Raw genomic sequence first — 16,137 nt, 5'->3', positions numbered from 1 at the left:
TTATTGTACAACCCATGGCATAGAGAATTTTAGTGTAGCCAGCACTTAATAGCTTAACTTTTCCTGTTTGCATGAGTATACCTGTTCTTAGTGATACAGCTTCCTGTTTTTATCTGTTACTCTTTTTCTTCCAAAGCTCTAAATTCATGTTCTCAAAGGCATAGCATTTCAGATAGCTTTTACAGCTGGGTTCTTTTCTTATCACAGTAGGGGTAAAAATGTGATTCAAGTTGGGAAAGGGTGTTAAGAATCTCTGGGAGAGTTACAGGAGGAACATAAGAGACTGGAATGGTAACTGTAATCTAACTTCATACCTGACCTTAGTCATTACAGAAGCCTGTCACTTACATTCTAGGAGATAATAGCTGGGACAAGCAGAAGCCACAGTTTGCATGCAGGGACTAAAGTGCCCTGTAAGGGAGAAAAAAAAAAATCTGGGACCCCAAAAAGCACAGTACAAGCAGTCCAGGCACTTTGTGTCACTCATTTTATTCACATGTACAAGTTGACACTACACTATTAATAATAGACAATACAGAAGCATTAAAAACAAATACTGTTTAAAAACTTTAAAAAACACATATTGCTTCAAGCTTAGATGGTATTTCCCTATTGTTTTTAAAGTGAATTCAGTGCTAACAATAGCTGAGGCAGCTTCCCATTTACTTGTACCCCTAATTTCATGAGGCTACTTGTCAAGGTGTTGAGTCAGGCTCCATTTATGGCTTTGCTGCTGAGTGCACTGAGCTGGAAACTGGAACATCCAGGTTACCACACATTAGGCCCTCAGATTGCTAGCATTTGGTCCCTATCACAGTAAAAAAAAAGTCAGGCCTTTATAGTTCAGTGGCACTACATTATACCATAAAAAATGAGAACAGATACACTTCCCTATGTGTTAAAAATTGAATTTAAATGTGCATGTGCTACCTGGATAAAATTCTTACCAGAAATTCAGGTCTGTCCCTCAGTTTTGTTGAAGTTGGCTCTAAGTTTAGCTATAACCTTGACTATCTCAGCTTCCTGTGAAAAAGTCTGTATTTCATAGTTGCAAAGATGTGACAGCAGTGACTGAACAGGCATGCTACTGTATTTTACAGGACATTCTTACGCAGGTTTCATGGTAACATTTTACACTCTAAACACTAGTCTTCACAACACTATAGTTAAACTGCAGCATAATATATTGTAAAATTCTTGCTCCACTTAGCTAAGTACTTTCAGAAACATAAAGGAATAAACAGTATTTTTAATGAAGACTTTGGACAATTGAGTATTTACTGTGTTCTTGGCAAAAAGTTTTATTTCTAAAACAGGAGTGAGAAGTGTTCACCACTTGGCTAAATTCAAGAGTCCATGCAAGACAAAGTTCAGAAATTCCTTAATTGGTAGGGAGACATTCACCAGGTTTTCTATTTTCTAGTGAGTCCAATTTGAAGCAAAATGGCCACCTCCTGTAGGAATCTACGGAATACAGTTAAAGCTTTTACATCTGGAAAGTTCTGCTTTACAATTCTACTGGCTTTTCATTTGTTGACATCAAAACACCAGCAGTTTTCCAGGCCAAATACTTTGCACACAGAGGTTGCAGTGATCAAAACTATACTATTTCCTGTAGTCTAAGCAAAATAGTAGCTTTTTAGTCAAGTAATGCCCAAATGCAGGAAGGCTACCTGATTTGCAGAATAATTTACTCCTCACTTCAGGCATTGTATTACTTAAACCCCGATAGTACCAACATAGCACCCAGGATTGTTTTGGCTACCGACCATTTGAAAAAACACAACAGCAACAACTCACAAGACCTTATCAGTGTCTCTGCTGTCTTCTAGTAAATGATCTTTGTGGGGGACAGCTCTTGACCAGACAAGGATTAGAGCTAGACAATTTCCTCGGTATACAGCAGCCTTGGTGCTGTTGAAAATTTTCATGCTCTGCTGAACACCTAAACCAGCCTGTTGGAGATGTTTTAAGTTTGGTTCCCAGTATCCAAGGCAGAAGACACTTAAGCCTCCAGTAATTACTGAAAACACCAACACCTAATGGGAGATATACACCTTATCCAAATATGGGTACTTAAGGCAGGCACACAGTCATCCTAGCTCCTCCATTCCCTGTGGGAAGAGAGAACTGTAGAAGCTGTCTTCGAAAGCATGGCAAGATGAGTCCTGCCCTACACAATCAAGGAAACTGTTGAGTGTGAATGTGACAAAATGCACTGAGGGCACAATCCATCCGCTGTAGTTACATAAAGCCTACAAAGCCTGTGGGCAACAGGAACAGGCAAGTTTTTATTGAATAAGGCTGTTAAACACTACTGAGTTGGTGCTTTGACACTGTTGTTCAAAGCTTGAGTGGCTTCTGGAATTGCAACAGCATCAGAAGCAAACTAAGCATATTTACAGCAGTTATTTAAAGAGGAAAACAGCATAAAAGGAAATCAAAAGAATCTCATATGGAGTAAAGGCATCCTCTGGAATAGTTTTCCCCAGTTTGGGGCACTGTTCTAAAGTTTCAGGAAGTTCTAGCCTGTACTTTAGGTAGCAATTGAAATACAGGGGTTCTTAATCATACTGTGCTTTCCCAGACTTAAAAGCTGTAAGATCTTAAATAGGTAGCCTTCAACAAGAGTTGTCTGTATTTTCATAGCTTTATGCTTAAAAGACAGGTTTTTTTAAAAAGCGCAGATTATAATTTCATATTCTAGGACATTTTAACAAAATTGTGGGTAATGAAACCTTTAGTGGTGTAATAGACACTAGGAGGCAGCAGTGCTTGGACCCTTTGCACAATATTACATTCTTCAAGAGTACAATCAGACTTTTCACTAAGCATGTGTACTCTGTTGCAATAGTAATTCTAGAGTCCTGCTTACTCACTGAGATTGTGGAATGAAGCTAAAACTAATGCAGGTTTCTGCTACAGAAGTGCAAGTATGCTTCCTGTGGGAAAGTGTCCAGCCTGTAAAGCACAAGCTTCAAAACAACTAAACCGAGATAACCAACATATGTAACTAACACGCTACACATCTGAACAAAACTTTGAAGCTCACAACTACAGCAATCATCTGCCTAAAGCGTAGTTAGCAAACTGAAAAAAAAATTTACAGCCACCTGAGGGAAACAAAACCACCAAGGATATCACAATGTCTTACTATGTAGAAGTAGGACCTACAAAACAAAAGTATTCAAACTTCATATGTTCTTGTTTACTAAAGGATACACCCCTCCTTTCCCTAGCCCTTACCCCCTCCCCATCCCCCCACAAGTGAGGGGCTCTGCACCAATTTCAAGAGGCAGCAAGTTTCTCAGGACTTCATCTGCAAGTTTTATCAACACAAATTTCAAGTTTAAACCCTTTAACAATATACTTGTACAATACCTCCAAGTGGAATGCATATTGCACTCTGACCCCCACTGAGCTTAATAGATACTCTAAAGTGTTAAAAATAGACCTCACCAGAAAGGAGCCAGCCCTCTCCTTCAATAAATGCATTTACATGATTAAGTACAGACTAAGTGTGACCACAAGGATAGTACAGTGGTACAATTCTATGTTTGTAGAACAAGTAACTGCTTATTGGGCGGCAGCTATTAGATAATGATTGTCTACATTAGTTTTTTGGTACAACAGGAACAGCTACAGCAAAACCATCCTGTAGCTGTTTCTTGCCCTGAAAATGAGTAGTTTATTCTAATGACCTTAGAAACAGTGATAAATGTTAGCATCAGCAGATTCACTAATCAAACAAGATTGGGGTTTTTTGTTGTTGTTTCTGAAGTTTCTGTATACAGACAATGCTTGGTATTTGTCTGCCTAAAGCATCTACATTTATTAGTGCTAATTACCAGACATACTGGCATCCTGTTGCCTGTCTTCATATGCTTATTTTCATAAAAGTGTTAAATCATTTTATAAATACAAAGGCACCTCCATCACTCCTTTAAAGTCTTTCCCCAATACCATCTCCCCATGACTTGTACTTCAAATAAGGGAAAACAGATTATTTGCGACCATGATCAAAAAAGTGTTTGCTTTGACTCCCTGTATGCTAAGGTTCCCCCTCCCACCCTCAAAACAAGCTCACTGAAGCATTAGAAAAATTCCCAAAAGGGGAATTATTTAAAAGTTTGGGTAGTTATATCTAAAAGCCTCTTCAAATGTTATGGCTCCAAGGATACACCCCACTGTGAGGTAGGTAGCCAAGATAAAAACATTGTAACAAATATTTTAACAGCTGGAAACTCCCTATAAAAACCTTGCATAAGTAGTTTGGTTCCTTGCACCAGTGTCCTGATATGCGTAACTTCTTCTGAGGATGCCTAAGGGAATCCGGGTTCAGAGAGCTCTTGCTGAGTAGCATCTCATGTACTCTGTCATCCAGGGGTTGTCTGGTGGGGAGGGCTTTGTTCGCCAAGTGTTTTCTGCCTCTGCTGATCGCACTCGCCTCTGAGAAAGCTTCCTTTTCTCCACTTGTCTCCTGTTCTTTGCTCGTAGAGCAGATTCGTGAATCTAAAAGACCAGAGTTACCATTACAGAGGGAAAACAGCCTAGGAACCTGTCAGGAATGATGAGGATCGCTTTTTATTTGTCCCAGTCCCCATCCTGAAGGAACAGGGATTGTGAGCAAGGTTGTATTTTCTTCTGAAATTTGTACCACTAACTGAACACAGATTTTTTTTTTTTCATGAAAAGTGCTTCAAATCCTGTTCTGCATTATCTTTCACATTTCAAACTATTACATGATTGCAAAAATCTTGAATGTTTCATAGTCTTACTCAGATGTATTCTAAAACCTTCAATTCTCTATTTCTATCATTTAAAATCTTAAACACCCCTCAATATGCCCAAGCATCCCTTAAAACCTAAGCCATATTAGTAAGATCAAACCCTGGAGATCCCTTACTAGAGACTAAAGATCTTAATTTTGAACAATATGCTGAACACACAATTACATACATTTTTATATTAATGAATTATATTTCCCCCAAAATTTAATAGGAAGAGTCAGTCTCTATGTTTGCTTGCTTATATCTCCAGATTGAAAACTCTGTCTCCCATCTCAGTTAGGAAAAAGTAACACCTTTCAGGCATGCAAAGACAAGTAACCTGAGCAGGCTGTAAGTAGTCATACATAAAGAAGCATCCTCAGTGACAAAACACTACATAATTGGGAGTGTTTCAGGAGTGTTCTGCCCACTCAGTCCAAACTCAAGACCCAAGCTGAGGTGTTGCATTACTGTTTCTAGCATAAGAAATGTTAGAAGTCTAAGATAAAGTATAAATATATCTGACCAAGTCAGGCTTCAGCCTCTTCTAGGCTTCAACATAAAGCACCAGTCAACTATTTTGAGCACTGAACAAAACTTATCAATTCTGCATTAGTGTCCATTATCAAGAAAGGCAGCTTCTTTCCAAAGCTGTGAGGCCCAAGTTCCTCATTTTGCTCAAAGGGTTGAGCTGTCCAGGAAGGAAAAGCCTGGGCTTCAAACCCATTCCAAGACAGCCCGTTAAAGGCCAGCTCCATCCTGCACATTGTGACAACCCCCACCTCAGTCCTCAGGTATTTGTGTCATAGATTCAGACTGTACATTAGTAGTAAGATAAGTAAAACAAGATGCTGCCAGGGGTGCATTAATGATTATGTTTTACCAGCCTAGGAGAGTTATAGAGAAGAAAGAAGTGGATCTGTTATAACACTCCCTTGCTGTTTCTAAGCCAGGAAACAGAGCCCCAGTACAGCAGAATCCTGGTGCAGTCCATGACCACATGAATTTTATTTGTGCTATTTTGGTAATATTTACACCAGCCTTGTAATCCATCAGCCATCTGATAGACCATTCTGCTGCGAGCAACGTTTCCTACTGGCAACCCACCAAACAGGCTGCTAGACAAGACATTTTAGCAGAAAAGCGTTTGTACCATCTCAGTGAGGCTCTTAGTCTAGGAGGTGCTCCTGCAGAAGTCACTCTTTCAAAGCACAAGTGTTTCTATACCCCAGTGTTTATATACCTGCCTGCTGTGGGGTGCCTGGTGCCAGCTACCTGCTTTTCTCTTGTTTCCATGAAGTTCAGAATGCAGAGATACTTTTATACCAGCCAGTTTTGCTGGTAACACTGTAACAGCCAGAAACAGACAGCCAGGTTGTAATTAGAACTGCAAGTATTAGTCAAACCTGGGAAGTATCCAAACCAGCTAACAGTAAGAGCTCTTATTTGGGCATCTCAAGACTCTTCAGGTTTATTGCTAGGATCTACTGCTGGAATCTCCATACATTCAAGTAAAGGGACCCCTTAGAAGTTTTACCTAGATACTAAGACATCTCTGGGCACTAAGTAGTCACTGCCTTTTAATGAAACAGAAGTTCTTACTTACTTCATTCACCGAAGCAGAAGCACAGACATTGTGAGTTTTCTGGCTTCCAGTATCCGTCTGTCTTTCTCCCCACCCATACAGAGCAAATGGATGTTTATTCTCCTTTGGTGCATCTGTCCTTTGGGGACTTTTGGCTGATTTTCGATCATTACGACTGGACAAGGCACTTCGACTCGGACGTCGTCCTGTACGGCTGGTTTTGTCTGCTTCCTTTACAGGAGCATGTTCTACAGTTTTCTCTTGCTCTTCCTTCTCCTGCTTTTCCTGCTCTTCTTTTTCTTTCTCTAAAGAAAAAAAAGGTATGCTTTAAGCTCCCAATGACAGCATATTAATGTCTGTTTTGCACAGCCTCTCAATACATCATTGAAGCTGTGCTTTTTTTAGAAATGCAAGAAGTCATTACTTCCTTAGTAGCAGACATATACCTTGCTTAAATGTCTTCATTCTTTCTTTAGCGACTACAATACAGCTTTTACACATTTAAAAATGCCTTTCACCAGTGAGGTTACAGATAATCTACAGCTCCAGGCAGAATTTAAAGACTGTTTCCAGTGATGTTCTGTCTTTGCTATTTCATCTTTGCATCTCTCAGACAGCAACCAGATGGAGCACTGAATGCCACATAGATGCTGCTAGCCAGTCAGAGATGAAGTCTGGTAAGAGTATGTGCAATATTAAATCCCTCGTATTACCAGCTTCCTCTGGAAAAAGTGACTCATTTTCAACCTCCCTGTTTATACATATATCTCTGTTATGGTTTTCTGCTTGTGAAAGAGAGGAGAGCGTGAAGCAAAAACCCACAAAGTGGTGGACATCACCCTTGCTACCTGATCAGTGAATTATGTTGTATATTTAAAGTACCTCACTCTGCAGGCATTACTCTCCAAGGCTCATTTCTCCCACACATTTAAGCCTTCCATAGCAAGGAGCCAGCAAAAGTCCTCCAGACACTGGGTATGGAGAGTAGGGTTTGTGGAAGAGCATTTAAAGGCTGAATCACCACAGTTTTAGATCACCACTGAGGGCTGAATCAGCATTATATAAAATATTAATTAATAAAAACACAGAGAAACAACAGTTCCATAAGATCCAATCTTCTTGCACTATAGTGCTAGGGAGGAACTAGTTTTCCTTTGTTTGTGGCACCAGTGAAGCCACATCTGTGTTCAGTTCTGGGACCCCCACTACAAGAAAGACATTGAGGTGCTGGAGCATGTTCAGAGAAGGGCAACAGAGCTGGGGAAGGGTCTGGAGCACAAGTCCTTTGAGGAGCAGCTGAGGGAGTTGGGGCTGTTTAGCCTGGAGAAAAGGAGGCTCAGGGGAGACCTCATCTCTCTACAACTGCCTGAAAGGAGGCTGTAGCTGGGAGGTGGGGGGGAGATCCATCTCTTCTTCCAGGGAAGAAGTGACAGGAAAAGAGGAAGTGGCCTCAAATTGCGTCAGAGGAAGTTTACACTAGATATGAAGAAAAATGTATTCACCTAAATTGTTGCCAGGCATAGGAACAGGCTGCCCAGGGAAGTGGTTGGGTCCCCATGCATGGAGGTATTTAAAGATATGTAGATGAGTCACTTTGAGACATAGATTTTAGAGGTGGATTTGGCAGTGCTGTGTTCATGGCTGGATTCAATTTTAAAGGTCTTTTCCAACCTAAACAATTCCATTACTCTATAATGAGCAAGTTAATCAGATATACTGCTTACAGTACATTAGTGAAAAATTACCATGGAAAAAAGTACATACAAAGAACCCTGTTTTCATTCTCCATCCTGCAAATCTTCAGCAGTAGTATGGACAAGCTGGAAGTGTATGCCAGACATTGAACGTGGCCCCTAGACATTGTGGGCAGGCACAGGCAGACACTGTGATCTGACATCTCTGTGACTTCTAGGCCAACCATGCCTTTTATGCACAAGGCAACTAAAGACTTTTCTTCACCTAAGAGCATAGGAGTCCACCAATTCCCTTCCAGTAACCAATTCCCTTCAAGTCTCCACCTTTGATCATTAGATGCTGCTTTCTGACACACACAGTGATCACTCAAACTCTGCTGATATAAACACACCAAACTTGCGAGTTTCCTACCACACCATCTTCTGGTGGGGACCAGCTCCAAGCCACCTCTGTTCCAAGTCTCAGCACTTTCAGCCACCACCAGCATATGCTGGTATGGACAGAAGGAATTCCTTCACTGTCATAGGGAGTTCATCCGTTTTAGGGCTTGCTTACATATTGACAGGTTGACCATGGACAAGTAGCACAATTTTTACCCAAGTGTCTTCATCATTAAAGGCAGAAGGTCTTGCCAATCCTGTGATGAAATTGCAACCATTCCTGCTAATTGCTGTGATTTCAAGCATGTACATGCCCAATCTGACACTGCTTTAATTTCAATTCTGCATCCATCCAGTTCTGATGAAATAGAAGTTACCTGCCTGGCACATTGGTTAAGCACCCATTTACTCTTGCACTCACTCACTCACTTCACACTTGCAGGGTAAAGATATTAAGACTTGTTCCATGCCCCAGAGTTCCCCTAAGGCAAGCCTTATGCTCTCTTGCTAGATGTTAGCCTTGCCAGCATGCTTTCTACTTGCTGTCAACCAGCACAGAGGCCCTGGTGCTGGGCCTTGTTCAGGCTTGCCTATACCCATCTTCCAAGATGTGCAGGTGTAGCATTTATCTACAGGTGATACTGCAACACAGCTGAGTATTGGGTCAAGAGTGGCCAGCAATGTTTAAGTATTTAGAGCTGTATTTGTTAAGAATTCAGTTGAATGACCCCACAAAAGAACAAAAAAAAAAAAAAAAACAAAAAAAAAACAAAAAAAAAAAATCAGTCAAGGCCAAAGCAGAAGCATACTGAGAGTAAAAATGGCTAGATGAATTTTACATACCTAGATATTGGCTGGACTTAGTTTCAGTTACTATAGCCAAGGCTGGTAAAAGACAGCAGCAGTGACCTCAGTGTGGCAGTAGACTTGTTTTGCATTGCGTCCTGGGCTCTGGGATGCACAGCTTCACCTCTGAAACAAGGCAGCTCATTCATCAAGGCCACAAACAGGCAGCACAGAGCTATCCCCTTACAAAATATTATCTGAGCATCTCCCTGCAGAGCCACTCCAAAGGAGAGACTGCCTGGGTCCATTATCAGAAGGAAGCACTGTTTTGAGAAAATTAAGCACTGGAAGGGAACATATTGCTGTTGATTCTGCTTTCAGGAGTGCTTTCATTTTGGAAAGCTGTTCCATCCTCCATTCAAGGGAAAATGGCATCTTCCCTCTCTGCAAAGGAGGATGGAGCAACACAGACTTCATAAACAGCAGAAGTGGCATTTAGAGACTTAAAAATACAGGAAAGAGGGGGCTCTGCAGTTATATGGATAGTTTAGCTTTAAAAAACAAGGCACCAGCCATGCCTGGGGATGCTGCTCACTAGGATATAGCTCCAGCTGGTCCAGAAATGATTGAGCCAGCTTGTCCCAAAATAGCAATAAAAGCATATGGGTAAATGGCATGCAGAGTCCTGTGCACAGCCTTGCAGTAAATGCTGTATGCCAGAGTGCACTGTAGCACTTATGAACACCTGCTATTAGAGCAGGTATTTCCATGAACCCACTCCTAGAGAGCATTTACACAGGACACAGCTGGGGAAGGCTCAAGATCTCTAAGTTATTGAAGCCTTTTATTTAAAACTATGGTTTATATCCAAGTCATTTTTTTTAGGCAACACTTTTCACAGGCAGTCAGAAAAGCAGCAGTTGACAGCAGGACCTAGACCCGGCTGCTCAGGGAGTCCAGGCACCAGCAACACCTACCCATCTTCTCCTTCCCATGCAGAGCACCAGCTCCAGCAGACACAGGAAACTCAGAACTGACCAGCTTGCAGCATTTACAGGGATTAGACAGGAGAGGGGGAAAGCTAGAAACGTTTAAAACTGCATCATGGATGCTAAGCAGAGCACACTGGATGGACAGGAGGGGATTAAGTGCTTAACAGGCAGAACAAGTCTGCCAGGCCCACCCAACACGGCTGCTGAAAGCTCCTGCCCAGAAGAGGTCACTTAACCCTGCTGCATCGCCCCGCTTGCGTAACAGCTCCGCTCCTGGCTCAAGCGGGAAGGGCTCCAGAGGAGCTGCTCTCTCCCACAACACTGCATGCCCCGGGGGACAGACAGGACCCCCATTTCAAGGGCCCTGCTGACTTACTGCAAGTATCAGCAGCCTTCTGATTAAACCTACAGGCCAGGTCACAGGGGTCAGCAGTATTATCTCTGTATGGAGATGTCGGCTCCTTACAGCAGTACCCCAGCATCAGGAGAAGCACTTTGTGCTGGGATTGCTGCAGGCAGAACGTGGAGTTTCCTGCTTTTGTGCCAACACCTCCCCAAATGGGGCAGGTCTCCAACACCTCTTGAAGGTGCTACATAACCAGTTGTGGGTATCGACAAACTGCCGCTAGGTAGAAAGTAAATTACTACAGATGAAACAGATTGCAGCATCATTCTTCAAGGCAGATCTTGTGTGAGGCAACACTGGAGCTAGCAGCCACACAGCAGCTCAGAGCTGGTTAGATTCACACAAGCTTCATCTGCAGCAGAGTTTGGAAAGCAATTACTGGATTGGCTTGACAGCAAAGCTTGTTTCCAAAGGAAAAAAAAATTGGAGCAACTTTAAGTAACAGTACTATAAACCCCTGAATTGATAGCCTTGCCTTCTTTCCCCACCACAAGCTATTCTTTCCCACGTACATGGGCCAGCAAATACACCTGCGACATGATGACAGACAAGATCAGGGAACAAGTCTGAAATTGGATCTTCTGTTTAGTTCCACTAATCCAGATCAGTCGCTTTACAAATACTGTTGGGGCAACTCCTTTGATGGCAGCTTGTCACTGCTGTCACTTAAGACCACTGCACAAAATTGCTGAAGGCAAAATGGCAATAAGGACTGAAAGATGCCTTCATCCTGCATGTGTGTGCAGCAGTGTCATTTCACAAGCAACAAGTCTGACAGCAGCACCGCTGCCAAGAACTTCTGTCTTCTACTTACCAGCCCACTGGGCTCTGTTGACAGCTTTGAGGATGTGTCTACACCACAACTGCACCAGTTGATTTAGGTCAAGATTTTGCTGGATTATGTTTAAAGCACATCTGCGCCTGGGCATGTTCCATAGAACAATCTCACAAACAGCTGCTGCAAGTGGAGGCCCAGAAGGAATTAACCCAAAGTTGCCTCCGAGCACACCTTGGTATCATATGGCTACTCAGCCATAGCTTCAGTGCAAGACACAGTGACAAAGCACCTTTGTCCCACGTGCTGCCCCAGGGGTTCACATTGGTACTGCTTTAGACCAACACCACTGAACCTTAAAGCCAAGCTGCCTACATCCACTTTCTCTACACGCACCAGAAGCATTCACGACTTTTACAAACACACACGGGCTCATCTCAGCAGGAGAAAGAGGAAACCAGGGTTGCACACACCATTATGAACTGCATTTACCTCAGATATTAACAACATAAGTGCTGACCAACCATCTTGGCAACAGGCACTGTCAATACCACTCAGGCAGAAATCAGATTCTACACAAAACAGCAGGGAGCAGCAGTAGCCAAGTAACAGCTAGGATGCTCCAGCATGTGGGAGGATGTCAGATTCAGAAGACAAAAGATGTCATCAACATGAGCACACTCAGCTACCCCCACAGCACTTCAGTGTAATTAAGTTCTTTCAAAGTTTAAAAAAAAAAAAAAAAAAAAAAGCAGTTTAATAGTAGAAGCTTCAGAGTGGTAGTTTCTATGTTATCTCCTCCACATGCTTTAATTAGCCAGCCAGCAAGCAGAAGAAAAATACATCCTTATAATTGTCCAATACTAAATGAGTCACCTCCTTATATTATATGTGCACTAAGATACAATAAATATCCACTAAATCCAGCTGCCTAAGCAGAGCTGTTTTCAGTCTTTTTGCTAAGGACTTAGCAAAGCTCTTAAATACTTGCAGAAGTTAAGAAATGTTTGTCCTAAGCTATTTGGCAAAGAAGCAAATATTAAGTACAGATTTTTCTCCCACTGTAAGTATCACATAGCAAGGACCTAGCAGAACGTTAGGCATTCCTTTACAGCATCCATGGCAAAGGTGTATCAGCTACAGAAGCACAACTGCCCAAAACCCTGCAGCCTGCCAGGCCACTGGTGCTCCACAGTCCCTTTGCCACTGATACAGGCCTGAGGACACGACTATGCACACACTGGATAGTCACACACACCATCACTGACCACAGAAAGTGCCTGCACAGCCAACAAGCTTTTATTCCCTGTGAAATCCCAACCAGAATCAGGCTACCAAGTAACTCCAGCTGGATCTTTCCCTAGACAGAAGTCGGGAAGGGCATCAGAGAGCAGGCTAAGGAGTGAGCAGAGCACGCTGGCCAGCAGTCTCTAGCCTTGGCAACTGCCAGTGTCATCAGATTGTAGCAGGTTTACGTGCTCTATCCACAGGCTCAACAAGAAGAATGAAAAGAAATTCAGGTTCCTACCTCAACTGCCCCAGGCTTGTACATATTCAAACTGCATCAGAAAAGTTGGGAATGCCAGGTTCTGAGTGCAGCTTCAACAGCTTTCATCTCCTGCCACTAAAAGCCAAGCCTTCAGACAGCATCGACTTTTCCCATGCAACCACTCCCTGATCTGTTGCAATTCCTTAGTTCTGCTTCTCACTGAGATACTATGTAGTTCTTCCACACGTGCTCCCAGTCTAACTTCCTTAAGGCCTGATTGAGGAGAGCAAGACTAGGCCTGCTAATACTCTGTACCGCACTGGTGAGCTGGGTGCTTCCACCACTGCACAGCTGTTGTGCTTCAACCTCAGCCAGCAACTAAGTGTCACATAGTCACACACTCCCTCCCCCCACCGAGGGATGGGAACCGGAATCAGAAAAACTCAGGGTCTGAGGTAAGAACCACTCAATAATTGAAATAAAGTAAAATTCATAATAGTAATGAAAAGGGAAGAATAAAACACAAGAGAAGCCAGTGATGCACTGTCAGTGGCTCCTAGGCAACTCTGCCCAGTTTATACACTGGGCATGACTTCCTGGCTGTGGAATATCCCTTTGGCCAGTTTGGGTCAGTTGTCCTCGCTATGCTTCCTCCCAGCTTCTGGTGCACCTGCTGGCTGGCAGAGCGTGGGAAACTGAGAAGTCCTTTATTTAGGGTAAGTACTACTGAGCAACTATTAAAAACATCAGTGTGTTATCAATGTTATTCTCATACTGAATCCAACGCACAGCACTGTACCAGATACTGGTATAAAATTATCCCAGCTGGAATCAGAGCAACAGCTTTGGGGAGGTGGAGTGTATTACCCCAGCAGCTGTGTGCACCCCATGGGAGGCCTGGGTGCCAAAGGCCCACCCAGCTCACTGCAGAGCCCCACATCGCTAATATGCTCTGAAACACCAAGCCTCTGGAACAGATTGACAACGTAGCTGAAGCTTTCGTGTAATGTGGTATTCTTAAGGTCTGTGAATGCAGTTTAGTCTTGAATATCAGAACACAGATCATTCTGGAAAGCTCAGGCCCCAAAGGGCTTTGAATCAGATTAGTTTCCCCACTCCAAACAAGCACATCTAACTCCAAGAGGAAAAAAAAAAAAAAAAAAAAAAAACACAAAACCAAACAACAAACAAACAAGCAGCACGAGGCTTAACTGACCAGTTCTCAAGGATTTTCCCTGCTACTGTACAACAGATAGACAGATGATTCAAAAGACATGTCAAAACACTAATCAATGGCTGCCAGATAGAGTAATTCTTTCACTACAGGTAAGAAGCAATATCTTATGGGATAAAAAAATACCAGCTTGGGAAGCTTGACAGTGTTATTATCTGCCTAACCACTCTCTTAGTTAGACGGTGAGACACCAAAAGGGAATTATTCAATGCTAGAAGAGAACAGAATGTTATCAGCTCTGCACCTGTTCAGACTATGAAGTTGTCCGCACTCAGCTGTGCGCCCAAGATCAAACCTCAGGCGGCATTAAAAACCAAGTGTTCAGCCGAGACACATTACACGTGCAGATCCAGGAAAGCAATTGCGTTAAGCGCCAGCCACTGGCATACAGTCCAATTTGCCGCTGCTTTTGCCCGAGAACCTGCTTATATAATTGCAGAGATGCTCGGCTCCCATGGCAACAGTTTACATAAGTGGCTGTGACTCAGGATGAGAGTTACCACCACTCGGCTCTTTAAAGGGACACCTCCGATGCCGCAGCTATGGCTTCTCCGCAGGCCTAGCCAGGATCCGGCTGGCTGATGAGCCGTTCCACCCCCGGGTCATGTCCTGGGGGCGGGCAAGACGGGCCAGGCGGCGGCCGGGTGCCCCCGCACGGCCACTCCGCCGGGCCCGGGCACCCCCGCTTCGGGGATCGGCCCTCAAGCCGCGGCAGGGCGGCCCAAGCAGAGCCATCTCTGCCGAACCCCGCGGAGAAGGGCAGGGCAGCACGGCCCCGCCGCGGGGAGGGGGCTCGGGCCGCACCGGACACACGTGTCCCCCCCGCCGCCGCCGCGCTCCCTACCGGGGCTGGCCCGTCCCGCCTCGCTCGGCGCTGCCGCTCCCGCCGCCTCCTCCTCCTGCGCGGCCGCGGGGCTGCCGGCTCCCGGCGGCGAAGGGGACCCGGCGGTGCTGCCGCCGCCGCTGCCGCTGTCCTGCTCCCAGCCGTCCCAGAGCCAGGGCCGGTGCGCCTGCTCCAGGAGCCGGCGGCTGAGGCGGTAGTGCAGCAGCTCCAGGTAGCAGGCGCCGCACGACTCCCACTTGGGCTCCTTGAAGCGCTTCATGTACTCCGTCTTCACGCGCCGCGCCGGCACCACCATGGCGGAGCCGGGAGCGGGAGCCGCAGCCGGGAACCGGGAGCCGGGATCCGCCGGCCGAGCCCGCCCCCTCCCGCTGCAACGTTTAAATCCAAACAGCGGCGTCCGGCCCCGCCCCGCGCGGGGAGGGATGCTTGGAGCGGGGGGACGGCGCATGAGGCACAGCGAACAGGGTGAGAGAGGATGACAATTAAATTCAATTAAGTTAAATTAAATTCAATTCAATATAAAATAATTAATAAATACACCAAAGCACCGCAGCCCTGGGCCCAGCAGTAGGGGTGCTGGGCCCCGGTGTTCCCTGCACCAAGGGAGGCTCCGGGAAAGCCTCCCCGCCGCGCCGCGGAGGGGCAGCCTGGCGCTGCCCAGCGCCTGCCGGGGCCCGCTGAGACCGCGCGAGTCCGTGCGGTGCGGCAGGGCCGATGCGGCAGCAGCAGCAGCGCCTTCTGCGTGCGGCGCCCCGGGCCGCGGGGTAACCGCGGGGGAGCTGCTGCCTCCCGTTCTGCTTCTGTAAGAGCACAAGGATGGGCAGCAGCCAGGGCCGGCCGGAGGGAGGTGAACGCCTCTGCAACAACAGGGCAACGCTGCAGCAACACTCTCCATTTTGCGCTAATCTGCTTTAAAAACCTGTCTCCAGGGAGCGCCAGAACAGATTGGCCTAATCCAGCCCTGAGCTGGGCGGCCGCCGTCGCTTGGGATATGAAATGCTTTAGAGACAAATGCAGAAACCGGGGCGGCCTCTGCAGCCGCCCTCCGCCCTCTTGCCTGTCCGCACACGGACACGCACCCCCGGCTCTTCGGCGATTTCTGGATGTTTCCTTCTCCCGCACACCGTTTCTAGGGCATCGCAGCGAGTCGTGCCCCTGTGGGACATGACTGTCCTTGAAAAG

General features: G+C 45.2%; 1 protein-coding gene across 1 annotated transcript; it reads right to left on the bottom strand.

The window, feature by feature from the left end:
• Positions 1-433: 433 nt before the first annotated feature.
• CCSAP (centriole, cilia and spindle associated protein) lies at positions 434-15,289 on the bottom strand. The gene is made up of 3 exons (XM_082303412.1): positions 14,956-15,289; positions 6,376-6,659; positions 434-4,512 (listed from the first exon to the last, which is right to left on the bottom strand). Exons 1-3 carry the CDS (start codon positions 15,248-15,250, stop codon positions 4,339-4,341), a joined length of 753 nt encoding a protein of 250 aa, XP_082159538.1. The 5' UTR covers positions 15,251-15,289; the 3' UTR covers positions 434-4,338.
• Between the last annotated feature and the right edge of the window lie 848 nt (positions 15,290-16,137).

Source organism: Coloeus monedula (assembly GCF_965178545.1).
Source record: "Coloeus monedula genome assembly, chromosome: 2".
Classification (NCBI taxonomy): domain Eukaryota; kingdom Metazoa; phylum Chordata; class Aves; order Passeriformes; family Corvidae; genus Coloeus; species Coloeus monedula.
Note: the sequence above shows the minus strand (reverse complement) of the source record. Positions and strands in the feature narration are given on the sequence as shown.

Excerpts from the sequence above, each read along its gene's own strand:
- CCSAP (XM_082303412.1), bottom strand. The coding sequence starts at position 15,250 with ATGGTGGTGCCGGCGCGGCGCGTGAAGACGGAGTACATGAAGCGCTTC. Across the intron at positions 6,660-14,955 it reads GGCGGGACGGGCCAGCCCCG|AGAAAGAAAAAGAAGAGCAG; the intron begins GTAGGGAGCGCG and ends TTTTTTCTTTAG. Across the intron at positions 4,513-6,375 it reads CTTCTGCTTCGGTGAATGAA|ATTCACGAATCTGCTCTACG; the intron begins GTAAGTAAGAAC and ends CTGGTCTTTTAG.